At 37.0% G+C, this 18,828-nt stretch overlaps 1 protein-coding gene across 2 annotated transcripts in view; it reads right to left on the minus strand.

Annotated features, from left to right (window-relative positions):
- Nucleotides 1-6,389: 6,389 nt before the first annotated feature.
- PEX7 (peroxisomal biogenesis factor 7) overlaps nt 6,390-18,828 on the minus strand; it is a 62,250-nt gene continuing 49,811 nt past the window's right edge. For both annotated transcript variants that reach the window (XM_006084427.3, XM_006084428.3), the window contains one exon: nt 6,390-6,868. In XM_006084427.3, coding sequence (XP_006084489.1) covers nt 6,800-6,868 — 69 coding nt within the window. In that variant the 3' untranslated portion in view covers nt 6,390-6,799. The remainder of the gene's footprint in view (nt 6,869-18,828) is intronic.

Consider the following 18,828-nt stretch of genomic DNA (forward strand, 5'->3'; position numbering starts at 1 on the left):
GGGGGTGGGCTGGGAGCGACCGACCGCGGCGCGGGAGTGGGGTGGGTGGGGGGCGGGGGTGGGAGGAGAGGGCGTGGCGGGCTGGCCCCCGGACCACGGCGGAACTGAGACTAGGTGTGAGCTTCCCGTGGGTCCCGGGGACCCACTGCAGCCTGCGGGCCCGTGGCGAGCCGCTTGGGGCGAGCAGGACAACCCCTATCTCCTATCTCCCGCGCCAGGACATCTCCGTGTCCCGCAGGACTTCCCACTCGGCTAAGAGAAAAAGAAAACTCTTATGTTCTGAAGCGCCAGACTTTTGTGACCCTTTTATCTGAACTTCCGTCCCTGGAAAGCAACGCCCGGACCCCGTCATTCGCTCAGAGGAGGCCACGGTTAAGAGCCAGGCACCGTTTAGTTTTCGCGCTCCTTGGACACGGTCAGGGTTTGGGTGCCAGGGAGAGAGCTCGAGATGCGCTCCCCCTCTCCTTTCGTTCTTTCCTCTGATCCAGCCACACCGCCCGCCCCTCCCTCCCCCTGGCCTCCCGCAGCCGCATCCCAAACTCCTAACGTTTAAATCCATTTCTCTGGTGGTTCTTTTTTGTCCTCCATATTCCCACCTTTGTGCCGAACGCGACTCTTCCAGCCCAGATGGAAACCGCAGATTACCACCGCAGCAGAAAAAAGAAGTTACATCTGGGACTGGCAGCATCCCTGGTCCAGCTTTGCATGTGCTGGGAGCTCACTTTGGTGAGAGAGAACTGGCTCTCAAACCAACCTCCAGCGCCCGTGCTGAGCGCCTAGTAGGGAACATCCCCGCCTCACACAGGTGGGCACTCAAGGAAGTGTTTGCGGATGACCCACTACTCTGCCAACTTTCCAGGAATAACACTGGAAAGCATTATAGGGAACCCCGTGCTCCCGGTGCCTAGGGAACTCTTGGTTTTTGTTGTTAACAGCTCTGATTACATGGCTATTCCAAGAACTCTGCTTCTTCTTTTTTTTTTTTAAGTGATAACTGTTCCTTCTTTAGGAAATAATGAAGTCTGAAGCAACAGTTCAAATTATGTGTGTGTGTGTGTGTGTGTGTGTGTGTGTGTGTGTGTGTGTAAGCATATATCCAAAGTTCACTCAGAAAAGAAAAAAAGTGAAAATTAACTTTTAAAGCCATCAGCAAATAACAGATCTCTGCTTTTGGGGACCATTGCAATTAAAGGATGGTTGCTTTAAGCCATCTTAAGTGAACACAATAAAGAATTGTCTGCACAGACCTAGTTTTGGAATGATTCATTTCTGCCAGCAATTATAACTGCTTCCATTTGTGATACGAACATTAGGTAAAAGATTTGGGGCTGATTCAGCTCTCTTACCCTTCTCATTTAGGCAAGAATATTTAGCTGAATATTTGAAACCTACACTGGCATGAAACAGAGCACATTTTCTCTATTGCATATAATTCTTTTCCATTAGGGCTCTCATTTTAAAAAATTAACACCATCTCCCACACCAGTTACTAGATAGGATCCCAAAGAAAAAATAAGAATACTGTATTTAGCAAGATAATTGAACAAGAATGGGGATCTGAAGGTCAAAAAGCTATCAAGGTAGCAAGGGTCTAGATTCAAGCTCTATTATCTTTGGAGCTACTCAATAAATATTGGTGGCATGACACGCACTCATTCAACAAACATACAGAGCAAGTATGTTGTGCTTTGCAGTGTTAGCTACAGAGGATTCAAAGATGAGCACTCATCCTAGTCCTTAAGATTCACAGGTGGAGGTGAGGCAGCACAAAGAGGCTCATGCCACAGTGGGGTCTTGTGGCAGAAACAGGAGAGCACTGAGGAGGGCAATACAATCCAGCTTCACAGGGGAGCTTCACAGGGGTGTCAGTAAGGTTCCCTGCAGAAGGAAACAGGGTCTTATTTCATTCTTTTTAGTAAGAAAATAACACGTGCTCTTTATAGCGTATAAAAGGAAAACAAAATTTATAAATAAGTGAACATGCTTTTTTTTTTTTATGAACATGCTATTTTCAATATTCCCCACCCCCAACCCCATACCAACCCCACTACACAGAGCTGGCTAATGTTACAAGTTTGGTATGAGCCATTCAATTTTTTCTTGTATATATATATTTGCACATACATAAATCCCCTTTAAAAATAAAATTAAAGTACAATACACATTTGCGTATAATTTGCTATTTTTTAAAAGCAGAGTGTGGTAACCAGCCTCCAAGATAATCCCCAAAGATCTGCTTCCTGTTATTCACATCCTTGGTTAAACCCTTGCACATTGTACCAGGTTTGGTCTGTGTAACCAACAGAATACAGCAAAACTGATGGTGTCACTCCTGAGATTAGGTTATAAAGAACTGAGGCATCCATCTTGGACTTTTTTTTTTTCTTGTATCACTCATTCTGGGAGAAGCCAGATGCCATGTTGCAGGAACACTCAGCCAATGGGAGGGCCCCACAGGGTAAGTTTTTTTTTTTAAGAGGCATTTCATTTTAATATATTTTATTGATTTTTTACAGAGAGGAAGGGAGAGGGATAGAGAGTTAGGAACATCGATGTTTCTAAACATTGATCAGCTGCCTCCTGCACACTCCCTACTGGGTATGTGCCTGCAACCAAGGTACATGCCCTTGACAGGAATCAACCCTGGAACCCTTGAGTCTGCAGGCCAACGCTCTATCCACTGAGCCAAACCGGTTAGGGCCAGGGTAAGTTTTTGAGGCCTGCTGATGACCATGTGAGTGACTCTGGAAGCTGATCCTTTAGCCCCAGTTGAACTTCAGATGTCTGTAGACCCAGGTGACAGCTTATCTGCAATGTCATGAGAAAACCTTAGCCAGAACAACTCAGCTAAGCCACTACTAGATTCCCGATCAATAGAAACTGTAAGATAAAGAAATGTTTAAGGGGCTAAATTTTGGAATGATTTGTTACACAGAAATAGGTAACTATATACATATCAATAGAAATGTATTGATATGTATACATACCAGGCCGCCACATTGCCTTGCAAACAAGTATATAACAGTGCTTTTACTTTAACCACTATTGAATATTATCAATATTTTACATTTGCCAAACTGATAAAATGGGATTTTAATTTGCATTTCTTTGTCAGCAGTAAGAAAAAGTCTGAATATCTTTTTGAAGTGTATTAGACATTATCATTTCTACATCTGTGAATCGTTTGATAAAAGTGGACAAACTTCTTAGTGACTGTGAAGAGCGCTTTATCAATTCTACATGACCATTAGATATGCTGCAACTATATCCTTCCAATATGTCTTCTGTCTTTAAGCTTTGCTAATGATGTATTGAATATTTTAATTTTTGTATGTTGTCAATCTTTTTCTTTAGTCATTTCACATGACTTTCAAATAATGGCTAAGAATTTGCCAAGCCAAGAACAAGACAATCCAAGCACATGGACTGCCTTGAGCAAAGAGAGAAATGAAAACCTGCATATTTACACGAGGAGTTTGTGAGCATGCTGGAGGTGCTGAAGCACAAAGTGTGTGACAATGTGGAGAGAAGCAATGCTGCAGAGAGGGGCAGGGGCTGGCCCTGAAGGACCTTAACTGTCTGCTTAGTGAGCTTGAACTTTTTCTTGTAGGCAATCCGGTAAGCAGAGAACAGTTTGACACTGAAATCTGGGCAATCAGATTGCAGTTTAGATCAGTCTCTGTTGAAGAGGACAGCTCTGAGGGGACAGACTGAGAAACAGATGCATCACTTAGGAAACTGCTTCGATCGCCTAGAGAAGAGCTAATGATGGCCTGAACCAGGGCAGTGGTGGTTGAATGGTGGGCAAGAGACAGAATGGAGAAGTATTTAGGGGGCTAAAGGGACAGGACTTAGTGACCTATTTGATGTGTCTGGAAGTGGAGAAGTGGGAAAAAGGGAAGGAACAAAGATGGTATTTAGGTCTTTAGCTTGAGCACCCAGGTGGACAGTGTAGGCAAAAGCAAAAGCAGGAAATGTGCAGGAAAAGCTGGTCCAGAGAGCAAGATGAGTTTGGTTGGAAGAACGTGAGTGCAAAGGTTGTGGGAGGCCCAGGTGGGGAAGGCAGGAGATATAGATTTGGAAGTACCCAGTAATATATGGAAGTAAAAAACACTTATGTAGATTATTTCATTCAAAAAGAGGCCTGTTAAGTAAGAAATGAATGAGTTCATTTTTGGAAGAGCCAAGTCATAGCTAAGTTATGCAGTTTTAAAATGCCGAAGCAGGTGACAGACCTTGGGAGAGTCATTCCAGACCCAGGGTCAGCTTCTTAGCTCTTTAGTCTTGGAAACTCAACACTGTCAGTTCTCTCAGGAATGATCAGAATCGAGTCAGCAGAGGTCCACATCTTTACTGCTTCTCAGTGGGCCGATTTCTGCTATTCTGGGGAAAAGGAGGCCATGTGGCAGAACCATAGGTTTGGATCCAGTTATAGCAGATTTCAAATGCCAGCTCCACACTTCCTGGGTATTATGACCCCTGAGAGCCATCATTTCCTTGTCTGGAAAACTGGCAGGGCTTCCTTGCAGGGATGTTATGAAGATAAAAAGGGGTAACATACAGAAAGCATCTCACGTAGTGCCCAGATCACAGAAATGCTCAGGGACCCGCGTTCCCTTTCCCTGCACTCACTCTGTGGTGCTGTGCTGTCACTGCGGGTGCAGGAGCAGCTTGGGGAGGCAGACAGGGTGAAAGCTAAGAGCTCAGTAGCCAGAAAACAAATGCCTTTTCCCAGCCTGGAGGAAATGACTCTTGTCCTCTTAAAATTCAGAGGCTGCTTGGCTTGTGGACTACCAAGAATTCAAAAATCTTGCCCATTCTCTTTTCAGAGAGAATCCAAGCTCCTTTCCTTCTAGTTTTCCAATCTAGTTTTTCCATCCCATCTCTAGGGAACCCACTGGGAATGTTCACTCACACTCGTTTATGTGGAGAGTCTCCAAGAACCGGAGTTAAGTATTATGAAGTTAGTATTCTAAACATCTCTGACATCCCCAATATAGAGGGGAAAAATAAATATTTAGAAAGATGTTAGTTTCTAAATCACAAATATTTGTCTCAAAAGATACACGGTAGGTTATTTTAATAAAAGTCTCTTGTATAAGGAAAATAAGTAATTTCAATTAATTATATGATCTGGGTTAGGCATTTGTACAGGTCTATTATAAATTCTGCTGACACAGAGAACACCCACAGTGAACCTGCTTTTATTGAACTGCACTTGGTGTGATGCCATTAGTTCCTGTAGAGGGAAGCAACAAGAAACAGCTCTATGAATCTCATCGTCGTGACAGCTCTAAGGATGTTTGCGCTCCTTGTTCCTTACCATATATTCATGTGAAGCAGTGTCCTCTTTATGGGGCTTCTCGAAAACAATTAGTATTGATTTGTCTAAGCACGAAAAAGAGCTGTACTTTCCCCGAGTCCTTTCATTCCTTTAACGGATATTGAGCACCGTCTATGTGCTAGGCATGATGCTAGGCCAAGCCCAGGACTAGGACAAAGTTCTTGCCCTCAGGCCTTGGGTACTGAACTGTGTACTTGACCAGGCTTCCCATTTATGCTGCCAGTTGCAACTTTCTAGGACTCTGAGACATATATTTTCAAGCCTTACTCCTGGCTCTACTTTGTCTCCTTTTGTTCTATTTTTGATATTATCTCATTTTTTCCTTTACTTTGTAAGCTGTCTTAACTTTTTTCTGGAATAAGTAAAGAAAGATATGTAAATTGGACAATATACATATATTTTAATTTATTCTGATTACTACAACTGTATTTTTCTCTTTAAAAATTCTAAAAGCTTGTTAAAAACTTAATGACAATTTTTGCCATTTATAACACATTTTTTAAATTTTATATAAAAATATAAGTGTTATGCAAAGTTGTTTGTTTTACTACTTTTTCCCTTTTAACTTACTTTTTTTTACAAGTCATCAACACTTAGAGATTTTTCAGGGACACTTAGGGAGGTAGTGAGGAAGGTTTATAGCATTATTTAGGGTTTGTTTCCAGGGTAATTGCTTGAAACCATAGTAGGATCTAAGACTTCTTGCCCAGTAACAAGTTTTTTTTTCTTTTTTAAACATTTGATAGTAGAGAAGTAGGAAGAGAAATATAGGATCATGGATACAATATCTAAAAAGATTTGCAGAACTGTAAAAAAAGAAAAGCTCAATTTACAGCATTCCATATTCTTAAAGCATGGAAACAGTCCTTGAGAGAACCATTCGGTCTATTTGTCAAGCACATGGTAGATGCACAATAAATAACTGCTAAAAAAATTAAATCTGTATTAGAGCCCTGCTACTAAAGCAAAGATATAGCTACCTTATATATAGCATTGCATTCAGATGTACACTATATTAGAAAAGGCAATCTTGTTGGGAATGTCATAAAATGATAAGTGATCAAGAGATGCAATTTATTTTTATCAACAGCAGTGATTATATTTCACATCAAAAATGACAAATTAAAAATAAAATATATCCCTACCTATATAACCTATATGAATCAAATTTTCATCCATTTTATAATACAGAGTTTACATTTTAACAGATACCGTAAGATATACCATAACATCAATTATTCCTTAGAATTTTAAGAAATATGGCTTATGTGTCAGGCTTAAAGGGTGAGCCAAGGTCTGTATCAGCTGCTTCTAAACTGATTCAGGGTAAGTTTTTAACATTTGAAATCTGAATAGCATATAAAAGCATAATGACTATGTTATCAATAGTTAATTTATTTCCTGGTAAGTAGTTCTTCAGCCAATGTTCTTTGTTTCTGACCAGAGTAGTGTGTCTCAAGCAGGCACAGTAAGACAAATAGGATCGTATATCTTTATCGTTTCATCCCAAGCACAGTCAGCCACCTAGAAAACAAGAAAGTAAGAGGAAACATAATTTACAGAAATTCAAAACTGATAGCAAAAGCCTAAGTCATTTAGAGAGTAGCAGATCATCCACAAGTAAACATATCTTTAAATAGCAAGAACACACAGTATGTTTTTGATCAAAGGTCTATTTTACCTTTCTAAGACACGCTCAGGGATTGTTTCCAATGGACTAAAGTTGCCTATAAGGATTTTCCCCTCCCCCACCCAGAGCTACGTAATTCCCTGTACCTCCTGAGATAAATGTTGGAAAGATGTACTCTTCAACTGTGAACAAAGGCACGGTGCTAGGTATTGTGGGAATGGAATGGAGATAAAGCACAGCCGTGGACTTCAAAGAATAACTCGTTCAAGACTGAAAGTGATAAATGCTCTAACACGAGATTTTTCCTAGGAGGAACTATTTGAATCCAACTGTGAAGTCAGAAGACTTCACAAATGCCTGGGCATTCACACTGGCCCTCTTTTGGGGCAGACCTGAGACACAAGGACATTCAAGTCTAAAAAGCCATATTAAAACATGAAGGGAAGACAATCCATGGTACCCAGGAACTGTGTGTTAAAAACTTGGTGAATGTAATAATGTCTCAGGGTATAAGATTAATATATAAAATCAACTGTATTTCTATATACTAGCAGAAAAAAAGTTAAAAATAAATTTAAAAATCTATGTAAAATAGCACCAAATAACAAAATACTTAATAACACATTTAACAAAAGATATGTAAATTCTCCACACTAAAAACTAAAACATTGCCGAGAGAAATTTTAAAAGGCCTAAATAAATGGGGAAATATATATATCACACACACACACACAAACCATATTCATGGGTTCAATATTGTTAAGAACTTAATTCTCCCCCAAAGTAATTTATAATTCATAATCCTAGCAGGCTTTTTAATAAAAATGAACAAGGTGATTTTTAAAGTTAGGTAGAAATACAGAGGACTTAGAATAGCCTGAAGAATCTTGAAAAATAACAAGAAAGTTGTACTTATACTACCTATCTCAAGACTTACTACAGTAATCAAGACAGTGCAACATTGACATAAGGATATATAAGTAGATCAAAGAAATAGAACAGAATTCAGGAATAAACCCTACACTTGGCCAACTGCTTTTCAATAAATGTACCAAAACAACTCAAAGGGCAAAAAAGGTATTTTCAACAAATGGTGCTAGAATTGGAGATCCATATGGGAAAAAAATGAACCTCAACTCCAACTTTACACCATAAATAAAAATTAATTTGAGGTGGATGGACCATAGTCCTAAATATAGAAAATAAAGGTGCAAAGCTTATAGAAGAATATATTCTCAATCTGAAAGTATGTTAAGCTTTCTTAGACAGGATACAGAAAGCTATAACCAAAAATTTTGATAACTTAGATTCAATCAAAAGTAAATCTTTCACAGCAAACGAAACCATCAACAAAACAACAAGAAAGCCCACTGCATGCGAGAACATATTTGCATATGTTATCACCGATAAGGGTTTAATCTCCAACATTTACAGGGAACTCACACAACTTAACAAAAGGAAGATAAAACAACCCAATCAAAAAATGAGCAACGGACCTAAATAGATACTTTTCGAAAGAAGACAGAAGAAAGGCCAAAAGACATATGAAAACATGTTCAAAGTCACTAATCATCCGAGAGATGCAAATCAAAACAACCATGCGGTACCATCTCACACATGTCAGAATGGCTATCATCAACAAATCAACAAATGACAAGTGCTGGCGAGGATGTGGAGAAAAAGGAATGCAGACTGGTGCAGCCACCGTGGAGAACAGTATGGAGCTTCCTCAAAAAACTAAAACTTCCTCAAAAAACTAAAAATGGAACTCCCATTTGACCCAGTGATCCCACTTCTAGGAATATATCCCAAGAAACTAGAAACACCAATTAGAAAGGATATATGCATCCCTATGTTCATAGCAGCACAATTTACCATAGCTAAGATTTGGAATCAGCCTAAGTGCCCATCAGCAGATGAGTGGATTAAAAAACTGTGGTACATCTACACAATGGAATACTATGCTTCTGTAAAAAAGAAGGAACTCTTGCCTTTTGCAACAGCTTGGATGGAAGTGGAGAGCATTATGCTAAGTGAAATAAGCCAGTCAGAGAAAGATAAATACCACATGATCTCACTCATTTGTGGAATATAGAGAACAACATAGACTGATGAACAGGGACAAATCCAAAGATAGAGAAACAGCAATCAGACTATTAATCCCCAGAGGGAAAGTAGGGGAGGGTGGGGGTAAGGGGAAGAGATCAACCCAAGGACTTGTATGCATGCATATAAGCCAAACCAATGGACATGGACAACAGGGGGATGAGAGCATGAGTGGGGGGGGGGGAGGATGGGGGTTAATGGGGGGGGGATGAGGACACATTTGTAATACCTTAACTAATAAAGAATTTAAAGATTAAAAAAAAAAGAAAGAAAGAAACACCTAAAACTGAACTGTGAATAGAGTCACTAAAATGAATGCAAATAATATTTTTTAATTAATTAAACTCCATCAAATTCTAAACGTTTTTAAAAGCTTACAATAAAAATAACAATAAGGTAAGAATAAAAGCACTTTACTAAACTAACAAAGAGTCTCCAGCTTCTCCAAGATAGGTGCTGTAGAAACCATATGGTAAGAAAAGATGACCTTGTGATCCCCAGGAGTAGGAGGAGGGCTCTCATTAATTATCATCAACCAAATGGCCTCTGGAGGCACTGCTTCCCACTTCATTTTATGACTGAGACTAAACACAGGGCTTCTTCTTCATGTCCCTTTCTATTCACCTGAGACCAGCCTGAAAGGCATTTAAAAAAGACTTTGCTAACCTTTATTAAAGGTTAAGATAAATAAATAAATAAACAAACAAACAAATAAATAAATAAAGTGAATAACATGGAAATAAATAATCTGCTTTGCAGGATGAGATCCACTCATTCATTAGCTTGTCAAACAAAGAAAGGAATCTTGCTTAGCTCCCATCCTGCTTCTTCAAGACAAAAGCCACCTTTCCTTCCCATCCCTGGGAATGCACTCCTGGCCATGAAGACTCCTTCAAGGCCAGACTCAGGATAGCGATAATGGGGTATCTCCTTTCTCATCTACCGAAGATCCTCTTTCTCAGTTTCAGTCTCCTACAGGAGGACTCACTTCTTTGCCCATTACCTTGCTGTCAGGAAAAACTGTAAAAGATTGTAATCAATCAGCAGAAAAGATTGCGAGGTGTTCTTTCAGTGGAATGCTGGCATTGTGCTAGGGCCCCGCAGGGTTACCTGATTCTATAGGGGTCTATGCCTTTCTCTGTCTTTGACTGGATTATTTTACAACTCTGAAAGCTATAGAAAACTGATAGTAATCAAATGATTCTCATCCATTAAAGTTGCAAAGGAATGTCCTATGAAGATGTAGTTGATGTCTTTCTTGCTCCCCAAGAGATGATTCCAAACATGACATTTTATTGCCCTATGGATATTGAACAGTTTTGTACCTCTTACTACATTCATTTCAGCATTCAGTGACTACCTATATGTATCTGTTCCTTTGAGCCAGTTGTAAAATCTTTCATAAATTACATAAAATCTTTGATACGTGTTCACATTTATACTTGTATGAGTCATGATTGCCATTTTGAAAATTATCCTTTAGCATGGCCACATGCAGGGATATAACTTATTTGCCTCAACGGGTAACAATTATTTCCATGGAATACAATAACCCTTGCTTTCTCATAGGAGATAGCACAGTAACAGAAAAGCCATTTCATTAAAAGAACAAACATGAAATGTAGAGATGGGGCAGATAATTAAACTGGAAAAAGAGACTAAGAATAATGGCTAAAATTAGACATGAAATTGAGCTCTACACCTCCTGGCAGCAAAGGTAAAAACGTCAAACAATAATATAAGATATGCAAATATCCTAATTTACTGCTTCATCAGGGAGATGAAGTTTTTTCTAGCACTTGACTATAAGAGAAATATATACTATTCTTCCATCACAAAAATCATTCATTGCCAAAAGAGTGGTTTTACAAAATATACAAAATCATTCTTCATATGGCAGACTTTCTCCTTAAACACATAAGAAAATTATATTAATAATTTAAATTATGGTTAATAAAAATATTTTTATTTTATTTAAGATTTGAACCTTGTTCAGTTCTAAATGGGCTGACATGGTCTATAGATTAACCCACAGACCAAATAAAATAAATATAGATTTAAAAAAATCTGTTCTAAAGAGAGCAAAAGCATATTACAGTTGAGCATATTATAATATTTGTATAATAAATTAGGCTCTATGCTGTATGAAAACGAAGGAGAAAATGAAAGCATGCTGGGTAATATAGTTTCTGTCTTCTAACAATATTCACATATGGATGTAAAAACTTTTGTATAACTAAACCTGAATAGGACTTTTTTTTTTAGAGTCAGTGATTATATATCTTGATCAAATCTGTATTTGTTGTGATTTGTATATAGTAAACTTTTAGTAGATGCTTGTTGAATGAATGAATGAATGAATGAAGCCATGTATGAGCATTGGTTTCCCTCCTCCAAAGATTTTGTTGAGTAGAACCTCACACGTGATAAAGAGCATCAAGCCAGGCGTGAGATCTAATATCTGGGTAAAGGCAACACGTTTCATGGGATTTGAGGGATATATGGAATATGTGAGTGTCATGAATATTATTTAGAGAGGTTTCACAGGGAGCTATGTCTCAGGAGCTGTTTTTCAAGTATTTCTTTGCACTACAAAACTACTTAAAACATAATTCATATATATACATACTTATATTCATCCTTTTATTCAACAAATACTCATTGAGTACCTCCTCCATGTTAGAAGTATGCTGAGGACACTACAGTAAACAAGATCTGGAGTACAGCAGAGGATGGATAAGTAAACAGACACCTAGGATGTAGAGTGATATGGACAACGATTGGGGAATTATGGGGTCCAGTAGATGTGTATCCAAATGTGAGGAAAGTACATGCTTTCAAGAGGAAATCTGACCTAAACTGTGGCTCAAAGGAGGATAGACCTTAGCCAGAGAGTGCTTATTGTTGTTACTGTGTGGGGTGTGGGGACATAAAGGAGAGAGGGAAAGTATTCTGGGAAGTGGAATAAATAAGAATAAATGCAGAACTAAAAGTTCTAGCTTTAAGGCAACTAAATTGCATTACACCTCCTCTGATAAAATTCTTAATCTTTTGAGAGAGGCCTTTTTTCTGACTCCTGTCTGACTCCCTTCTAGGGTTTCTTGAAGGCTGGCTGCCAAAACCTATCTGGTTTGACCTACTTCCTTACGGTGAGTGTGCATGTGGGCACCACAGGGTGGGAGGCTCCGGGCTCTACCTCTTCTGCCCAAAGAGATGCCAGTGGAAAATGTATTTCTTAACCGGCAAGCCCCCACTCTAGTACATTTCATCCCTATGGTCTATGAATTTCCTTTAATCTGAGATCAAAATGCAAATCTTTTCATTAAAACTCAGAATCAAAATTATTGACATTGTAGGAAAAATTATTTGTCAAAATGTTATATTTCTTTACTGAATTAAAACCTTAAAGATATAATTCATCTTCATAATATTTTTTTAAAGCTGCTATCTTCTAGGGTAGTGAAAAATAACTAAATGAACAGGGCCAGATTTCATATAAGTTCTATTTTTAGTTATTTCATTTTCACTTTTAATGGCAAAATAGATATTTCTAAATTTTCGTAACATGCACACTAACTTTTTGCTACTATCCTAATATGTCAATTTCTTGAAAATATACAATGAAGCATTCTTGGAAAACTGAATAAATATTTGTTATCTATCAAAATAGCCTAGTAAGTTCTAAATAGAGTTATAGCATATATATCATGAAATTATCACATGGAATGCTTGAGAGCAACTGTATTAAACAAATATTTCAGTATTTCCTATTTACAAAGTAATAGACTAGATTCGACAGTAGACCCAAGAATATTAAAGAAATCCAGTCAATAAGTGGTTTATAATAAAAATTTATTATTGGTGGATCAGATAAGACTTGCTATAGAACATCCTCAAAACAATAGTCCTATAAATGCAAAATTTGGAAGAGGAAACATAATGAAAACACCAGATTTTAAATACATGTGTAACTTACAAAATTTATATTAATTTTATCAATTCTCTCTATTTTATCAAAATGTTTACACATGCCTCTGATAACACGTAATTTATTTCAAATGATTTAATATGGCTATTAATCTAAGAATTCCTACTGACTCATTAAGAGATTTACTTTATTGACAAATTTTCCATTTCCTATCTATAATTCTATTCTATTCTCTCAATTTTGTGGACAACTGCTTTTGCCCTTGGGAAACTTGTTTAATTTACTATAATTATTTATATGACATATGGCCTCTTTAGCAAAAATGAACCAGAGAAATAGGCAGAAGGATATAGAGAGAATGAAAAACAAAACAAAATCATTAACAGTCAACTTTAAATTTTGAAAAAGCAGCCCAGTCATTATGCCGCATTGTATTACATCATAGGCTGAAGTAAGAACATGTTTTACTTACCCAATTAGCTTACAGTAGGAAGTAACTACAGAGAAGAACATGGTTTATTATGTCAATCTGTATGGCATTTAAGTAAAAATAAGGAAAGAGTTGACTAATTCTACTAAAATCCTTTTCATTCATTCATTCACTCATTCATTCATTTAATACTTATTTTATTTATGTATAATATATATAACATATATAAGATATAATATATATACACACTTTGAATAATTATAAAGGCAATGTTTATTAAAACACATTCCATTTTCAGAACTGAGCTATCAGATGTTAAAATGTGTATACATTTTGGGGGTATATTACATATATATCTCAGGTAGCTTGCATTAATCTACTATGCATCTTCTGACACATAATGGACACTCAAATATTTACTGAAGCAAAAAGGAAAGGAGTGAAGGAAGAGAACTTATTCTGACTTTGAAAGGCAGAAACACTTTGTATAGGCAAAAGTTGGGGAGAGCAAGAAAAACTGGCAAAAACAAATAATAAAATATAATTGGTATGTAATAGAAGGATTACATATAATGATGAGAAATATAATTAGAAAACAATACAGATTATATTGAATCTTGAAAGCAAGATTAAAAATTCAGACTCTACCCTGAAGGTAATGGGCTGACTTTCTTTAAGGTTTCTGAGATGACACAAAGATGACAATTTAATTTTTTCTATTTGTAAATTAAAACTTTTAAGTAACTAGTATAGTTAATGGTCACAGTAGGTAAAGACCATCACAGGAGTGGCTTACCATGAGTTTGTAATATTTGTGTTAGATGAGAAAGACCTATAAAATGGTAGCAATAAGGAAATAAATGTATTTTATTGCAGGAACATAATATATCTGTTCTTTTATTCTGGTCTTTCTTAAAGGTCCCTTTGTAAAGTTATATAATTTTCTTTATCTGTGTCTGCACATTTTAAAATTTGTAGTCCTCTATGTGTATCACACACACACACACACACACACACACACACACAGTTGTTGCCATGTAAAGGTAATTTTTCCCATTTTATTTACTAACTGATGATTATGAATATCTACACAGCATTCATTTTTATATATTTATTTTTACTGAGCTTATTGAACTTTTTACCTTTTTAATGTTTTTTATTGATTTTTATAGAGAGAGGGAGAGAGAGATAGAAACATCGATGAGAGAAAAACATCATCGATTGACTGCCTCCTTCCTGCATACACCCTACTGGGGATAGAGCCTCACCCTGATCGGGAATTGAGCCAGCGACCTCATGATTCATGGATGGACGCTCAACCATTGAACCACACCAGTGGGCTCTTTTTATTTATAATAGTTTTAAAGTCACAATCATATGAAGTACAAGTAATCATAAATTTTCCTACATTTAAAAATATTTATATTCTATTTTGTTTTCTTCTATTACTAATTGGCTATAATTTTTAGAACCATATTGATTAACAATGGTGATAGTAGTAATTCTCATCTTGTTCCTGATGTCTTTAGTGGGGTCATTGATATATTTCAGGTCAATGACTAACAAAATCAAATTTGCATTATGAAAAGCTGTCCCCTGAAGCAGTGTTGAAAATAAATGGAATGATGAAAAGAACTTAGAGATCAGTTAGGAGATTACTGCAGCACTCCATGGCAGAGGTACTAAATAAATGCTTATCGAATGTCCATATTTCAGAGGTACTGATAAGAGAGAATTTATAAACTTAACGTCCAATGAATTTGAGGGTACAGAAAGACAAGAAAACTAGGATGACTTCCCAGGTCTCTGGTCAGGCCTCAGCATACCATCAACTAACTAAATTAGAAATACCTCAAGAAAAGCAAGACATCGCTTCAGATCATATAATAAAGGCAATTTGATAAATGGACCAAGCATCACTAGCATATAATTAAATAACAGTTTCAAGGGGAAGTTACAGTATCTAATAATGTAAGACAACAAAAATTCAAGAGGAAGTTCTAGATGTGTAATAATATGAGAGAAACAGAATTTACTGGTTGAGAGATAAGAGAGTGGCATCAAATGAGCTTTAAAAAATAGAGGAAAAAATTCACTGAAGACCTAAAAACCGGTGAATAATTGTGGAAACAAAGACCTGGATGAGGAAGTCATTGAGAAAATTAGGAACCCACTGGAAAGGGGGAAAATAGAGATAGAACATAAATATTTTGAGAGAGTAGAAATAGAAGAACATATTCATCCTTGGTTATTTTTATAGTAAAGTAGGAGGTAAGTCAAATGTAATGTCCCTATAGAAGGTTGAGAAAAGATACTGTGGAGAATGGACTAGAAAATAAAAAAGACTTTAAAGGTAAGTTGAGTAGGATCAAGAGCCAAAATATAGTGTTTTGGAAAAGTAGTTCATAGCGTGCCAACTCAACATTTTTGTTTGGTTTTTATAAGCCATGCTCCATAGTCTAGAGAAGGAAATGACTAGAGAGTGGATGACTCAGGAATGGGAGCTCAGAGGCAGAGGTACCAGAGGCTCAGATGTCAATCATTCTGGAAGCGCTCACTGCAGGGCTGTACATGGAGTGCAGAGGGCAGTAGACACAGGCTAGACTAGACACACCCATCTTAGGAGCACGCCAAGATCCTACAGAGCTGGATCTGGGGAATGTTTCATGGCTGGCAGAAAACAAGCACTTGTTATATAATTTTCAGCTAAATATTATACAATTATTAAAGCATCAGGGAGGAAATAGCAGAGACTGCTGCCTGAGGACAGTGGATGCTTCTGGTACATGTTTTTTCAATGCTAAAGGTAGTCTGTGTGACACATACAGAAAATACCACCTCAGATCAAAAGTGCAAGGACACAGATACACTAATTGCCAATAATGCCAGTCCTGTTCTAAAACCTCATTTCCAACCTTATACTGAGAAATTTAAAATAGTTTACCCATTGTCAACCTCTAAACCTGGTATCTAAGATGGTTAGAATAAGGATTTGAATCAAAACATAAGGTGAATTTTAAATAATGAATATTTTCACTAAAACATCAACAAAGCCAAAGACACTTTTTAAACCACATCTAAAGAACTTGTATAAATCAAATCTAAGCACCTTCCACCAAACAAAATGAAAGTATACAAAATTTCTTCTACCCCATTTTAAGGGTACTATAAGGATACCTAGCATGGATGGACTAGGATATTCATTCATCAATGATTATGTTTACCAAGTATTTTGGGAGTCCCAGAAGAAAAATTCTTATGTGTAGTGTAACTGCAACAATTAAAAATATGTGCAAATACAGAGCAGTTACCTTTGGGGAGAAGGGAGAGGGTGAGATTTTGGAGGAATATTGAGAGGGCTCCGGGGATGCTGGTAGTGTCCTATATCTTAACCTGAGTGATGGATACATGGGCATGGGCATTCTTGATAACTTATTGAGCTGGAAAATATGTGTATTTTCCAGTATGAGTGCTATACTTTAATTTAAAAATTTCTTTAAAAAGGACTGAAAAGAAATATTAATATGTTATCACTGATTTTTTACAGAGTGGTAGAAATCTTGTTTCTTTCTTTTATATGTAATTTCCCATTTTCATCATGGGAAAAGAGATACATTTTATTGAACATACATGTGATATCTTGGAATGAATTAATAATTTATACTTTAAAAGAGAAATAATTATCTTCCAAAAGAAATGTGTAAAGATATGTAAACCTGTACCCAGTTTATAAATACTAGACTAATATCAATGAGCATTTGAAAAAGCAGAGTTGATACTAAAGATCACAAAGTCAAGAATTCTAAAAATACATTCATACAGGAAATCCCAATTATATAGATGGGTGTATTAAAGGTCTAGAATCATAAAGCTAAAAAAATAGAAAAAGAGTATCCAATTTAGAAATAATAAGGACAAGAGAGAAAAGGGAAAATGCCAAGACTGTACAAATCATGATCAGAGGGGGGAAAAATCAAAGAAAACTTTTTTGAAGTGAAAGATAACTTCAGCCTGGTTAACAAGTGAGGGCACAAAGAATTTCTCAGCAATTATCCTTAAAGAATGACCCCAGACACTTATTTGTCAAGTTTTAAACCTTTAAAGACAAGAGCTTACATTCTGTCAAGAAGAAAGGTGTAATATCCTTGGGTCTCATCTTTCAGATCTCTAAGAAGGGAGAAGCTAAAAAGAATTATAAATACAAGAACTCAGATAAATCTTCTTTTAAGACAGATAATACATTAACACAGAGATCCTAAGGTAACGTCAGCAAAGTCCTACAGATGTTAAGTTCACCCCAAGAGACAACACATTTTTGAAAGTATATTGAAAGGTACTTACTTTCTAAGAGGTGAGAGAAATATACTATATATATTATTGCTTTCAGAGAGGAAGGGAGAGAGAGAGATGGAAACATCAATGATGAGAGAAAATCATCGATCAGTTGTCTCCTGCATGCCCCCAACTGAGGATCGCGCAACCTGGGCTTGTGCCCTGACCAGGAATCAACCGTCACCTCTTGGTTCAAAGGTGTACACTCAACCACTGAGCCATGCCAGCCAGTGAGAAAGATACTTTTTAAGGAAATAAACTATGAAGAAATGGTGAAATAAATTAACCTGCAATCAGCAAACTTGACCACATACTCTGAGAATAAAGGATAAATATGTCAAAAATAAATTAAACTACTAACTATACCAGCAAAAATTAATGTGGTATATTTTAAATGGCTACAATTTTGTTGTGGCTACTCCCATCAGGACATGGAGTCTCTTTCTCACTCCTTGAATCTGATTAGCCTTGTGATTTGCTTTACAACAGAAGGGATGTTGTGTGATTTCGAAGCCTAGCCCGAAGATACCTTGCGGCTTTTACTCTCACCCTCTTGGAAATCTATTGGAAATCTACAACAGCTAAGTGAAGAAGCCTGGGCTCCTCTGGAAGCACAGGGCTCAGAAGACCACCAGCCTGTACCCTACACATGTGAAAGAGGCCATCTAACACCACCCAGCCGGAGTTAAGCCCCAGATGACTGGGGCCACATGAGTGACCCCAGGTGAGAACAAGAGAACTGTTTGGCTTAGCCCATCCCAAATTACTGATTCACAGAGCTATGGGGAAAGGAAATTGTTGTTTAAGCTATTAACTTGTGGGGAGTTTATTATATAGCAAGAGATAATACACTGAAATGAAATAAGTGAGAGAAAAATAGGGAGCTGCACCAAGAACTTGACTCTTATCTACCTTAAGAAGAAAGAACATTAATGTTTCCTGGTAAAAACAAAAGTTATTAATATAAACAATACAAATGTTTGTGTTAAAATATGTCAATGTTAGGTATGTGAAAAAATATTGGTTGAAATCTTAGTTAGAAAGGGAAGAAAGTTTAA

The sequence above is a fragment of the Myotis lucifugus genome, unplaced genomic scaffold, assembly GCF_000147115.1.
Source record: "Myotis lucifugus unplaced genomic scaffold, Myoluc2.0 scaffold_11, whole genome shotgun sequence".
NCBI classification, from domain to species: domain Eukaryota; kingdom Metazoa; phylum Chordata; class Mammalia; order Chiroptera; family Vespertilionidae; genus Myotis; species Myotis lucifugus.